At 46.4% G+C, this 13,451-nt stretch overlaps 2 protein-coding genes across 2 annotated transcripts in view; both read right to left on the reverse strand.

Moving 5' to 3' along the window:
- Window positions 1–249: 249 nt before the first annotated feature.
- Window positions 250–3,924, reverse strand: LOC133155549 (probable asparagine--tRNA ligase, mitochondrial). Its single transcript, XM_061280957.1, is given in 14 exon segments — window positions 250–463; window positions 561–587; window positions 718–815; window positions 884–1,079; window positions 1,081–1,158; window positions 1,299–1,336; window positions 1,432–1,530; window positions 1,781–1,913; window positions 2,081–2,175; window positions 2,487–2,567; window positions 2,642–2,782; window positions 3,137–3,257; window positions 3,324–3,444; window positions 3,883–3,924. Coding segments are annotated over 14 exon segments (1,380 nt in total). The 5' UTR covers window positions 3,890–3,924; the 3' UTR covers window positions 250–318.
- A 4,824-nt stretch (window positions 3,925–8,748) lies between these two features.
- Window positions 8,749–13,451, reverse strand: part of LOC133155964 (teneurin-4-like) — a 96,544-nt gene continuing 91,841 nt past the window's right edge. The window contains exons 30-31 of the mRNA XM_061281657.1: window positions 13,111–13,253; window positions 8,749–11,421 (exon numbers count right to left, since the gene is read on the reverse strand). Coding sequence (XP_061137641.1) covers window positions 10,657–11,421; window positions 13,111–13,253 — 908 coding nt within the window. The 3' untranslated portion in view covers window positions 8,749–10,656. The remainder of the gene's footprint in view (window positions 11,422–13,110; window positions 13,254–13,451) is intronic.

Consider the following 13,451-nt stretch of genomic DNA (forward strand, 5'->3'; position numbering starts at 1 on the left):
AACAAATAAGCAGTGTGAGTAACATGCTTTAAAAAGTCTCGTAGTCAAACGTCCCACAGTTGGATTGGATGAAGAAACAGCACCACCCTGAGGCGCCTTTAAGTAATTACATGCATTAGAACGTTAACTCTACTTTGGTTAGGGCGGAAGAAATGGATGGAGGGTCTTACCACAGTTGGCAGCAGTCTGGAAAAGGTGTAGAAATCCTCACACCGACTAGTACAGTATAGTTCCACGGAAAACTCATCATTGATTTCATAATTTATGACAAATTTATTCATTTAATAATATTCATTTCGAAAGGAGACTCAAATGAGACTACAGCAGACAAGAATGTGAAAATCTGGGGAAAGGAATCACATCTTTGATGTTGTCTACTCCCAGAATGCATTGCAGATATCGCTCGAACCCCATTCCGAAGCCACCATGAGGGACGGAGCCAAAACGCCTCAAATCCAAATACCTGAAAATAAATGTATTCTCATTGGATCATGTGGCCATTTACATCAAAATGTCCTTTATGAATGTAAGCAATAAATATTTGTATTTTTTTTTTTTACCAGTCATAGGTGTCCTCTAATCCGACCCTGAGAAGAAAAAAATAATTTAACCCTTTATGTAAAATTTATTTAGAGATGTGTTCCTTGGCTCAAAAAAAAGCTTGAGGGGAAAAACTGATCTACCACCCAAATGAAAGTGGTGCGAAGGTGCGCTTACTCTTCCAGGCGAGCCCTCAGCAGGTCCAGCCTCTCCTCTCTCAGCGAGCCCCCGCACAGCTCCCCAACGCCGGGCACCAGAAGGTCCACAGCAGCCGCCTGCGCACCACAGCGCCACATTACAAATCGTCTCGCTCGACCTTTGGTCCTGGCCGGTTTGAACCCACCGTGTGCTGGGGATGGTCCCGATTGTCTCTGGTGTAGAACGGCTTGAGCTGGTACGGATAATCGGTGACAAAGAGTGGACGCGTGCCACAGTGTTTCACCAGATACTTCTCGTGCTCCGTGTGAAGGTCGCAGCCCCACTGAGAAGCGAAACCAGCGCAGGTCAAGGTGCTGCTCGGGCGGCTGAGATGTTTAGGAGATCATACGCACGTTTGTGGGGAAGGCGAACGTCTGCGAGCTTCGCTTAAGGATTTCTATTGCCTCACTGTAGGTCATCCTGGAAGTACATTAGATGGACTTCCTTGAGCACTTATTAAAAAAAAAAAAAGAAAAAAGACCCATGCCAAAATCCCATCAAATGAACTCAACTGTATTTATAGAGGCCTTCAAAAGTGCCGATGCTGCAAAATGACTTACACGTGGAATTTCTCCTTCAGCATGGCCTCCACGGCATCCTATTCCGGAGATGCAGAAAGAAAGCCGAGTGAGACGATTGGCCAGCCGGTTACCGGGCAGGACGGGAGTTGGAGAAGCAAAGCGACTCGCTCACCCTGTGTCCCGGTGTCACATGCTTATGGAACAAATCCACGTCTTGAGCGCAGCGCTCCAACACGTGCTCGGTGGTCCATTTGAACATGTCCTCTATGACCTGAGGCGCATAAAATTCAGACCATGTCAAATGGGCCAACTTTCAGTGACGGTTAGGTTAATTTTTTTTTCCCCCCACCTTGCTTAGTTACAAATCATTGCGCATTATCAAGGATGCACTGGCGGCCACGGCGAGTGGTCATTAGATTAATTATGAGAAAACATCGACTTTAATTTTGTTTTTCTTACAATAATATTATTGTCTTTCAACATTGCTATTTTTTGCAAGTATCGTACGACGACGGGCGCACCTCCATGAGGTCCTCGAGGGAGCGCGTAAAGGCCAGCTCCGCCTCCACCATGTAAAACTCCGCCAGATGGCGTCGGCTCTGGGAGTTCTCGGCGCGAAATGTCGGCCCGAACGTGTAGACTCTGGAAAATGACCTGAAGGCAAAACCACGGAGAGACACACTTGACGATGCGCTCTGTGTGTGTGTGTGTGTGTGTGTGTGTGTGTGTGCAGAAGCTCATCTTTTGCCTCGAGGCAAAAACTGCAAAGCAATTCCACGGACGGAGGTACTAAAAAAAAGAAGAATAAAACGACATCTCACCCTGCCATGACCTCCAAATGGAGCTGCCCAGACACGGTCAAGTAGGCCGGAACCGAGAAGAAATTCTCATCCTTGCTGTTCTGCGGCCAGGAATGCTGCAGAGAAACACATTGGCCGGCAACTTTATTAGGCACAGCGCTCTGTTGACAACCAGAACAAGCACAACATCTTTGGAGACGGCCACAGTACAACGTTCTCGCTATGTTGTGAAATGTTCTCGTGACATGGATGACCGCACCATTAAGTTAGGGCGCCACCTAGTGGTGGTCGTCTTAAGTATAGTTAATTAACATGTCATCATTTGCTCCAAATTGGGGGAGATAAAAAATTGAGATCTGAACAATCGTGGGGAAACAAATATGAAATGTCCAGAGTATACGGCAAAAGCCTCGTAACGCACTCTCACCTTGATCTGAAAGAGCTCGCCGGCCCCCTCGCAGTCGTTGGAGGTGATGATCGGCGTGTGAATGTGCACAAAGCCATTTTCCTGGTAAACAGGAAAGCGGAGCAAGCATCGGTCAGGGTCTGACTTTGCAAAACTCTCCGCTGACTTGACCTCACCTTGAAATAGGAGTGAACGGCCGAAGTGGCCTCGCCGCGTATCCTCAGCAGGGAGCCGAAGGCGTTTGTTCTGGCGCGGAGGTGAGGGAACTGGCGGATGTACTCAAGCTTGTGGCGCTCTTTGATTTTAAACGGGAAATCCTGTGAATGAAAACAAGGGATGACGAGTTGTGAAGCATAATAACACAAAAAAAAAAAGGAACAAAGAAATAGTGGAGCCACAAGAAAAGAAAGAATCACAGATTGAGGTCATATGTATATTTTTGTGATAGAAAGTCTTGTGTTTGAAAGATTCCAGGTCATTTCGTTCTTGAAGATATGACTTTTATGCAAAAGAAATAAATGACAAATGACAATCTTGATGAAAAGAAATTGAAGTATGCAAAACCAAGAACTTATTCTTGAAGTTTTGATATCCGAAATATATCTAACTTTTCATTTGGAAAACACACAACTGGTTTCTCATGGTTACTTTTTTCCTTTTTGGGTGCTCACCAAAGGGTTACATTGTCCAACCAGGTCGATGTGCTCCGCTTGCAGCTCCACGGGCTGTTTGGGGTGCAGACTTTTCTTCAGGATGCCTCGAACTTCAACGGCGCTCCCAAATGTGAGCAGCCTTTAATTGGGGGGGGGGGAGAAGATTAGTTTTCTTCTGGGCAGTTGACAATACAAAAGTCCTTACGGCTGGTTCTGCTCAGGACTGCCGATGATCTGCAGCGACTGCAGACAGCTGCCGTCGTTGACATCCAGGAATAGATTTGCCTTCTGCGATCTGACGGAGCGAACCCATCCCTGACAGAAAACTGCTTTGTGTTATTTGTAGATCCACAACTCAATGCAACATTACGGTGAACTGCAGACAGTCACATTTTGTGTGGAAGCCCGGGCAAGATGTGATCATGCACCCATTCCCAGAAATGTAGAAAGACACAACACGCACGCACGCACACAGGACGATCTTAAACGCTACCTGCACTTGGACGTTTGCTTCCAAGCCAGTGCCTGAAATTGCTTCAGCGACTCGAAGCTTCCTCGGCGCCTTTTTGCAGAAATGTCTCAGAGTTTTTAGCAAAACTCTACGAGAGGCGGAAGCAACATAACACGTTTGTGCGGCAGTCCGAAACATTTTACTAACATCACGACTTCTAAACCACTAAAGCATACGCGGCGTCAAGGTTTTAAGACATAAAACCATAAGTTTGATGGCGATTTAAGCATGAACCGGCTTGCTTGGCTTTCACCTGACATTCACGTTGATTCCTCTGTTTCACTTCCTGGTTGAGTCTTCCGCTATTGGTCCGATGAAATTACGTATGACAACAAGTATCCAATCAGATTAAAGACTGTCACAGCGGAGTATGAACGTGCTCATGGGAGTTGTAGTTTTCTTTTCAATTATCAAAATGCACGTTTTTATTCATACATGAAATTTAATTAGACTAGAACGAGTTTCTTTCTTTTTATTTACATCATCCACTTAAACATATTAGAATAAACTATTTTTATTTGCTTCAGTTTGGTTCTTGGTGAGAAAACAATCATCCACATCCAAGTCTCCTTATGTCGGACACAAACTGCCCCCCCATTCTGCAGAGTACTAGAACCGTCTCCCATCTGCAGGAAAGTGCTCTTGAAATTAATCTGGCGTGATGAATGGATCGTCAGCGTCAGGTCTATTTGCATTTAAAGCCCGCTCATTCACCGCCCGCCGTGACACCGGGTGCGCGCGCCCGACCGCCCATGGGTGCCGTACATCAGGATGCCAGTTTTGGAATAAGATGCACAATTATTCACCTGCCCCCCGGTACCCCCGTTATCCTCACGGAGCCTGGTGGTCTGAGAGAGATGCGACAGGCCGGCTGCGTGCAACCTCTGTCTGCCTTCTGACACATCATCATTAAAAGCTTACCGTGATGCATGGCTGATATTAATAATCTCCATCTTGGTGATGGGAGCAATTATGCACATGCGCTCATCTTAGTGGGAGAAGCGGAACAATTCAATTCTCCTTGGTGATTCACTGACAAGAGAGTGGAACGCTAACTGAGGGCATTTGTCAGAAATGTCACAATTTTCTCGCACCGGAATAGAAGCTTAAAAAAAAAAATAGAAACATCGAATTGATGAAATACTGAAAGTAATTAAAAAATTATTGTAATAGAACAAAATGTTTTGATGAATAAAGGAATAGAATTAATGTCAGCAGTTAAACGGGTGAATGCAGCGAGGTGACTGAACTACTGTAACTGTACCACAAGATGGCGCTGTAGCTCCACATGACAAAAAAAAACGTTACCAATTCAAATTCCTTCTCATGCTCGCTCCTGTAGATTTATTAAGATTTATTTATTAAGTGCTCAACTGAGACCGCTCATGTCCCTCCTGGACCTTGTGAGTACACTTGACGACACTTTCTTATTTATTCTTTTATTATTATTTTTTTTACCTCGTGTAGTGTACCTATTGAAGTGTTCATGAGGTGTACCTAATAACAGGCCACTTCATTAGGGAAAAATCATGGTTATAGTTGAACTGAAAGTGAAAAGTGCCACACCCGCCCTCACCCTCACCTCCTGATTGGCTGGTTTCTTTTTGACGTCACTTATAGACACTTCATTTGGTACACTGCCATTTTCAAGTGTACCTAATAACAGACCATTTCATTAGGGAAAGCAATCCCCTCACCTCCACCTCCTGATTGGCTGTTTTATTTGTGACACTTCTTCCCAAACATATAAGCTACACACGTAAAACACAAGAAAAGCTGGAGGTTTGTCATCCCAGCTCATGGAGGACGGGAGCCGGCCTTCTCCTCCTCCAAATATTGCGCATTCCCAAACGGAGGCCAGCCATTGATTTTATGTGGCACGGCTCGTTAAGTGCTGATTAGGCCGTTATAGCGGTATGATTTCAGGGAATGGCTCATGTGACAGGCCAGCAGACGCGAGTCGAGCGGAACTAACCGCCGCCATCTTCCCTCAAAGTCACCGGGGATGGCGCGCCCCTCGACTCTGACTCCGCAATGTTGGCCCGAACCCTTACAAGCAGTTATTCTATAGGCGAAGCACGCTCTCTTATTGCCCTCGGGTGGTACGTGACAAAAAAAAATAAAAAATCACTGCCTAAATCAGGGGTGTCAAATTATTTTTTTTGGCGGGCCGCATTGTAGTCCTAGCTTCTTTCGGAGGGCCATTATGACTGTCACCCCAAATAAATGTATGAGCACCTCATATTAGATACAGTAAAAGCTACAAAACAAACTGACAAATAACTTGTTTTCAAATCAGATGAGTAAAAACTGGTCAAATATTAAAAAAAAAAAAATTAAAAGTGAAGACAATTTGCAATTCTAGTAATGACACACGAATTTGATGCACAATTTGTCTTCGCGGGCCACATAAAACAATGTGGCGGGCCGTATCTTGTCCCCGGGCCTTGGGTTTGACACACTTGTGGCCTAAATTCATTCATTCACTTCAGTTGTATTTTTTATTTATTTTTTTTACATTTACAAACGGGATGTACATGACACACGCCAGGAAATACTAAACAAATCACCACGAATAAATGAGCCGTGAGTCCGCTCTTCTCCGCTGTCATTAACACAACACCCCCCTCCCCTCCCTTCCCCTCAAATGATACGTTTCATTTACCCCCGCTGATGACGCTAATGATATGTGAGTGAAAACGTGCTCTCCTCCAGATAGCGAGACAAAACCGGCGCAAGAAAGAACCCATCTTGTTAGAGGCAACGCGCGGCTCAGGCACTGTAATTTGGATTTGGACACTCTTGACACGGACTCCTCTGTAGGCGACGTGCATTAAGCGTGTGCGGGTGTGATCGCAAAGGTCAGACTGCTGCAATAAGGGCCGATGTACTTTCTCCCCCCCCCGAAGCATTTTTCACTGTCAGTGTCAAGGGCATCAGATGTTTGGCTTGTCTGCAAATGTTATTTTATCGAAAAGCACAATAAAGTGAAACGCCTCCATATCACAAATGGCACATTGGGAGAAAAAAAAAATTGCATAGCTGTTGATGCGAGTGCGGCGAACCTGTTGCCGTTCAATCAAGGCAATAATAGCTTTGCGTTCGACTTCTACAAAATTGCCGGGAACGGCGTCAAAAGGAATTGAAACGTGCTTATTATTAATGGAGTGACCGTCACTGTTGACTCATCACGCAGGCATCACCGACATGGAAAGGCCTCAATTAGTGCGGCGGCTGGCTGACACCATCTTTGTCACGGCGATGAAGTGCGACATGAAAAGCTGTCTGAACACGTTAAGGACGATTCTTATCCCGGGTGACCTCGTAAAAGCCTCAGATGCGCTGTCGATAACCGTCGGCGTCAAGCGCGGAGGCCCGAGGTGGAGATTAGCCACGTGAAAATACAAAAGTGACATTTGAGCCTTCACACCTGTCAGGTCGAGCTTCACAAGCGCGGCCGAGGCTCCGGAAACTTCCCACGTTTTTTTAATGAACCATTCCTCTAGGTACCATTTATTACTTTCAACACATTTTTCTGCCAGTAATAGCTTGAAGCACATGTTGCGAAATTTCAGCTTCATTTAACGCAGAATAATTTGTAGCTCAGCTCACTATATTTTCCAGCTAGCTTGTGCAAACCTGCTCCTAGCGTACATTTCCACCCCATTAGCGTGTACGAGAGGCGACGCCGACCCCCGGCTGACCCGCGCAACGGTGACATTTTCAAAACGAAGGATTGGCTTTCATTTGCGCCGAGTCATTCTAATGACGCGGCACCAAACGAGAGCGAGCACCTTCGAGGACTTTAGCTGCCCTCCCTCAATAGCTTTAGCAACATTAAGCTTTTATTACGGCGCCATCATTTGCATGGGCCGGATGATTAAAAGATGAGCTCGTCCCGGTCGCCCCTGCAGAGACGCTTGAAACGCAGCGCGTGTGCGAGGCTTTTCATTTTCATGTTTTGAGGGTTGCTGCAAAGCGGGCAACAGGTGGGCTCCTCACTTTTGTTCAAAACATCGCTCGCTGTCAGGAAAATAAACAGCGGGTCGACTTAAAAGACGGCAGGTGTTACACATTCATTTGCACTTTGGGCTTTTTTGCGAACTGTGCACACAAGAAAAGAAGCCTTTTTCTTTTCTTACTTTTCTCAAAAACAAGTATCTGTGCTTGGACTAGCAGGAGTACTTCTGCCATGCATCAAATAAAATGGCTGCCGGTCCAAAACGACCCAATATTACAGCACTATTTATTGTTTGAGTGACGTGACCTAAAGAGCATTACATCTATTTTAAAATTGGCCATTTTCTTTTTCGATATCAATTGCATTCGGATAAAAGGAGGTTATTTATAGCCATGACGCTTTACATGTTGCTTTAATCAATATAAAGAAATTTGTATTCCATTTGCAAATCCCCAGATTAGCGCGACGGTAGCGAATGTCAAGAGGGATGCACATGACTTTTTTTTTTCTTTTTGCCACCTGTCACAGCAGACTTCAAATGAAACGTCAAATTTTGCTTCAAGTTTGCAATTTATGGTTCCTACCGGCAGGCCTTCGTCAGCTTTCTGCAAGGGCGAAGGTGAATTTGTTGGCGTTATGATTCCAGCCTGCAGGGGTAAACAAAGATGTCTCGCTGTGGCAAAATTTTAGTTCTCAACGATAACAACTTTAGGGACTGTAGAACTTTCCATTGAGACGGCGCACATATAGAACTTCCAATGTTTTTTTATGACAGTTTTTGGCATTAAAATTTGTTACTACTCACCTCATCCAGCAGCCAGATGGGGAAGTGGACGGGTCTAGTTGAGAAGGAGAAGTTCAGAAAGAAAAACATTTTAGTTTGCATGCTTCAGTTTTACTAGGCAGCTTTGGTCTCTGTTTCTGACATTCACATGATTTGTCCACCTATTGAACATGATCTGATTAATTATCATTAAGTTAATTGGGAAAATAATAAAAAAATAATAATGAAAAAATAAAATATATAAAAAACATAATAATAAAGTACATAATAAAAAAATTGAATAATAAAAAAATAAAACGTAACATTAATAGTGTTAATTATGAGCAACTGGTGTAGACAATTAATTTTCCATGACAGAACTCAACACAAGCAGATAAACACAAAATATTCCCTTTATTTTTTTTTTTTAACTCATTCTACCTTCATAAGACTACACAGGATGTAGCTCTAAGCGGTATCTACAGTTTGCATCTTTTTCATTTACAGCGCGCTTCTTAACTCGTCATCGTATTTACAGTCTGAGAAAAACAACAACAAAAAAAAACACTGTGTTGGAAACTCAAACAAAATGAGTCTGGAACTTTAGCAGGGCGGGAGGGACAAAAAAACAACAACAACAACAGTTCTCAGTGCAGCCATCATTGAACATACAAATCAAAACGACAGAACAAAAGGAATTGGGACACCAACAGATTCCCAATGCTTTTGATGGACAGATGGGGAGGCGTGCAGTCAAGTCACATTGTGACCTTTTCAACCGTCCTCGTCGTCACGTGAGTGTAAACACAAGCAGTAACACCCGCTGCTCCCGTGCATTGCGTTCCGTTAAGGCAAAGCGCGCTGCTTGGACAAAAGTGGACGCCAAACCTCTTACCCAATCAAATTCATCCAATCAGGCCTCGCTGGACCTCGCTGGGGGCGTCCCATAACTTTTGTCCAGGTAGCATCTCTCTCATGGTGCCGTCAATGCAAAAGCAGCACATGTGGGAATACTGTCAGCGTTACGAGGTGAAAACACACTCGACCCACTTTGGGCCAAGTCCAATGATGGATGCAGGCGGGTTCACATTTATTTTCAAAAAGTTCACATCTCTTTTTTTCTGAAATCCGGTGTGTTTGTAAGTGGTGAAAATCAAAGAGGAGCACTTGTTCTTTGCATTTTTTTAGAAAAACTTTAAACCACACATCATTTTTGAAAAAGTGCTTGCAAATCCCTTAAATGAGCTTTTCGGAGCACTTTTGACCATTCAGCAGTCCACAGGGAAGAAAAAAAAAAACCACCGACGGGCCGCCTCGCCCAGGCGGGCGACACGTCCCTAGTTACCGATGCTCGACAAGTTTCAAGTAAAAAAAAACAAAAGAGAAAAGAAAGAAACAATGTGATCAAAAGAGAGCAAATCTCCTTGGCTGAAGGAAAAGGCCGAATAGAGTGAGACGAAAAATGTAGCCGCACTTGGGAGGAAAAAGAAAAACATGGGCAATCAGCGGCTCATTCATTCTTTGTCTTGTTGATTGGCTCATTGAAACTCAAACAATTAAAATTGTTTTTTTAGTTTAGTTTAGACAGCACAAAAAAGACCTTGTGTTTATATTTGAGACTGACGTAAAAAAAAAATACTAAATGGAAAAATAGGATGCAGGACAGAATTGGATTTTAATGTTTGCTCGGTCGGGTTTATGTGAGCTGGTAACGAGCATCAGTCAGCCATCACGATCAATCCGGAACACGATCCATCAAACCGTATTACGTTTGTCAAATCAACCTCATGCGGCAGATCACATTTTGTTGTTTTGGTTTTTGTAAATCACAGAATTAATAGTACATAAACAACAATTGGCTATAAAAACCCAAGAAGTCGTTTTGCTTAATCCAGAATAAAAATTGACCAGATCGCTCAATTAATCGATGAAATAATCCATCAAATAATCGTGACAACCCTAATTGAAATGAAGCCTGGTTTGGTGGATGAATTTTCAATTCCATGGTTTTGCTCTTAAAGAACTTTTTTTTTTGTCGGATAAAAAAATCAGAATCACAATATTTTGACGCTTTTTCATTTTTGCTCTTGCCAACTGCCAATTAAAAATGGAAAGAATGATGTTGAGTGCAACTGACTGTTTCTGTCAAGTTTTTCTATTCAAAAGGAGGCTGCGCACGCACGCACACGCGCGCACACACACACACAAAGGGGCGGCGGCGTACCGAAGCGTCTTTGGCAAGAGGTCCACCGTCGTTGTCGGCGAGAGTCCGTCGGGGCGGGCCGGGCAGCGCGGCGTCCATGTCACCTGCGACGGCGGCCCATTTCGCTTTGTCTCATGAAGTGGACGTTGTTGACGCTGTCGGCCAGCTCGGGGTACTGCTCGGCCGACAGCACGTAGAAGCCGTCGTAGCCCTGCACCTTCCCCGAGCCCAGCAGCTGCTGCTTCTCGCCCTCGGTCCAGGCGCGCGAGCCCTCCTCGCCGTCGCGCAGTCTCTGGCGCTCGCGGGCCCAGGCCTGCGCCACGGCCCGCCGGCGCGCCGCCTCCAGCAGCCGCGCCTTCTCCTCCTCCACGCTGCTGCCGTAGCGCGTGTTGAGGCTGAGCGCGCCGTACTGCAGCTGGATGTCGGTGATGCGGCGGGCGCGGCCGTTGAGCACGGCGTTGACCTGCGACACCGTCACGTTGACGCCGTTCTCCAGCGTGCGCCGGCCCGCCGCCATGCCGATCAGCCCCAGGTCGCCCTCCACCGGGCCCAGCTTGACAAAGTGGTGCGTGTCCACGCCGGCCGCCGTGTAGCGCAGCGACTGCAGGTAGAAGGCGTCGTTGAGCACGGCCGCCATGCGCCGCCCGTCCTCGTTGGCCAGGCTGACGATGTCCGTGCTGATGCGGCCGTCGCGGATGGCGAACTTGACGCCCTTGCCGAAGACGGAGCCCGCCGAGGCGAAGGCCGCCGATGCCTCGGCCTGCGGGCAGCCGGCGCTCTTGGCGTCGTAGATCTGGCCGAAGCGCTCCAGCTTCACAAAGGCCTTCAGCTGCCTCTGCACTTGGCACTGAACGCCCAGCAGCGACTGCAAAGCACAAACACGCAGGAACAATTCTTTACTTTTGCCTGGCGATGAAGCCCAAAGGTCAATTTGTGCCTGGTTCTTGTTTGGGTCAACTACATCAATGGCAGCTTGGGTCCAGTCCACGGTTTGATGCAAAGATGAGTCAGCAAGCAGCGCTAACATGCCTGATCTCCCGCGTCACTCCGTGTTTGCGTCTTGCGCTATCAATGAGAGCGGCTCGACCGTCCCGTGAGCAGACGGGGCAGAAGGGTTAGTGCCCCTCCCTCCTCCCCTGGCGGACCCCCCGGAGCGTACCGTCATCTGCACAGCATGAGGGTGCAAATCCAGCCCTAGGCCTGACCCAAAATGCGGCACACAACCTCGTCTCTCGGGACCCTCAAGAGACATTTGTCATGGTTGGCCAGCGGAGCAAAAGTAAATGAAAGCAGACTCTCATTTTCCCGGCGGATGGAGGATTCGGAATCCGTCACGTCGCCGGGCCAGAACCGATCAGAGCACTTCTCGCTAACAGATTCATTCGTTTATCGTCTTTCTCTTCCTAATTTGCGCATGAGTGCCCGTGTTCGCAATCAATCGTGAAAGAGCCCAAGATTCAAGTTGTTTTCCTTTGCTAGCTTTTGAGAGTGCTAATTAAAAGACGACTTGCGCGGTGGCGAGAACATACTGGCAATGCCTTTCAATAGGCTGGTGGGGGGTCGGGGGGGCTCTTTATTCATTCCGTCTAATCTACGCCGACGACGTTTCCCAACATACTATCTCCCCTGGAAGGATTTGAAATGCAAATGATTTTGGATTGGAAAAGCCATTTCCTCGTTTGCCTTTGCAGATCGGTTGGGTGAGGTTTGCGCAACGGGCGAGTGCACAAAGCTATCTTTGCTGGATGTGCACAAAAAAGTGAAATTGCACACCTTGGATACGTGCTCTCCAACACTTCCAACCAGATTTCCTCATATTATGTTATCAGTGGCGTGGTGGACATGAGGACCTTCTCCCCCTCCCTCTTTTGTCATTTCTGATTGCAGTTTCTTCTATTTAATCTTTTTTTTTTTTAATTTGAGATGTTTTCTATTTTATTTTAAATGGAAAACTGACGCTAATCTTCCTGATTTTTATTTTTTTTTATTTTTAATTGATTTTTTTAAATTTTTCATATTCTAAGTGGAAAACTGACACTAATCCTCCTGGATCTTATTTTATGCCCTCATCCAATGACTCAATTGTGTCCACATTTCGTTTCCTCGCGGTGCCCCGTGCTGACTGCGGCTGGGCCGTCAGATCACTGTTTCACTAATGGATGACACCGAGTTGAGGTGGCAGCCGGGGCGTCTGCCGACACCAATCTGACGGGCGACGTTAGCTCGTCTCGCTGCAACCCAAGCCCGGGCGACAACATTGGCCTCCTCAATAATTCAGGCGCTCGTGGAAAGGGAGGAGGGGAGGGACTTTAAAGGCCTCGCTAAAGCGCGGGAATCGGAGCATGTCTGCTAATTCCCAGACCTTGGCTGAGGGTGTAAGACTTGAGATGAAATCAATGGCCGGTGGTGGAGGGAATGGAGAGTGAATTTCCCTAATGGCAGGACAATTACAAGGGCTGTTTAGCCCGAGCCCCATTGCCCGAGATGAGACCGGGACCCGGCTCGCCGATTGCCGGCTAACGATGCGGAGATGGGAACCGAGCAGAGGGCTCACCTTGGTGCTGTCCCACTCCTGCGTCTTCATCTGCGTGCGGACCAGTTCGTAGGATGGCTCCAGTGTGTCTGTGCTGGGTTTGCGGTAGCCCGGGATGACGTTGTACAGCTGGAAGCCGAAGGTCACTAGCCAGCTGTTCACATCTGCAAAACAAAACTTTTATTTGGGATACCATTTTTTGAGACTTTAGTGATACCGATACCAAGTACCGATACTCCTCGTCATTGACCTACAATGAATGGCAACAGGTGGATGAAAATGTGTATTGTAAACTCCGCCCTCTTGTGGAAGAGCATGTAATTGCACCGTTCCGACATGTTTAATGAAACGTGCGCCTCACC

Source organism: Syngnathus typhle, linkage group LG6 (assembly GCF_033458585.1).
Source record: "Syngnathus typhle isolate RoL2023-S1 ecotype Sweden linkage group LG6, RoL_Styp_1.0, whole genome shotgun sequence".
NCBI classification, from domain to species: Eukaryota; Metazoa; Chordata; class Actinopteri; order Syngnathiformes; family Syngnathidae; genus Syngnathus; species Syngnathus typhle.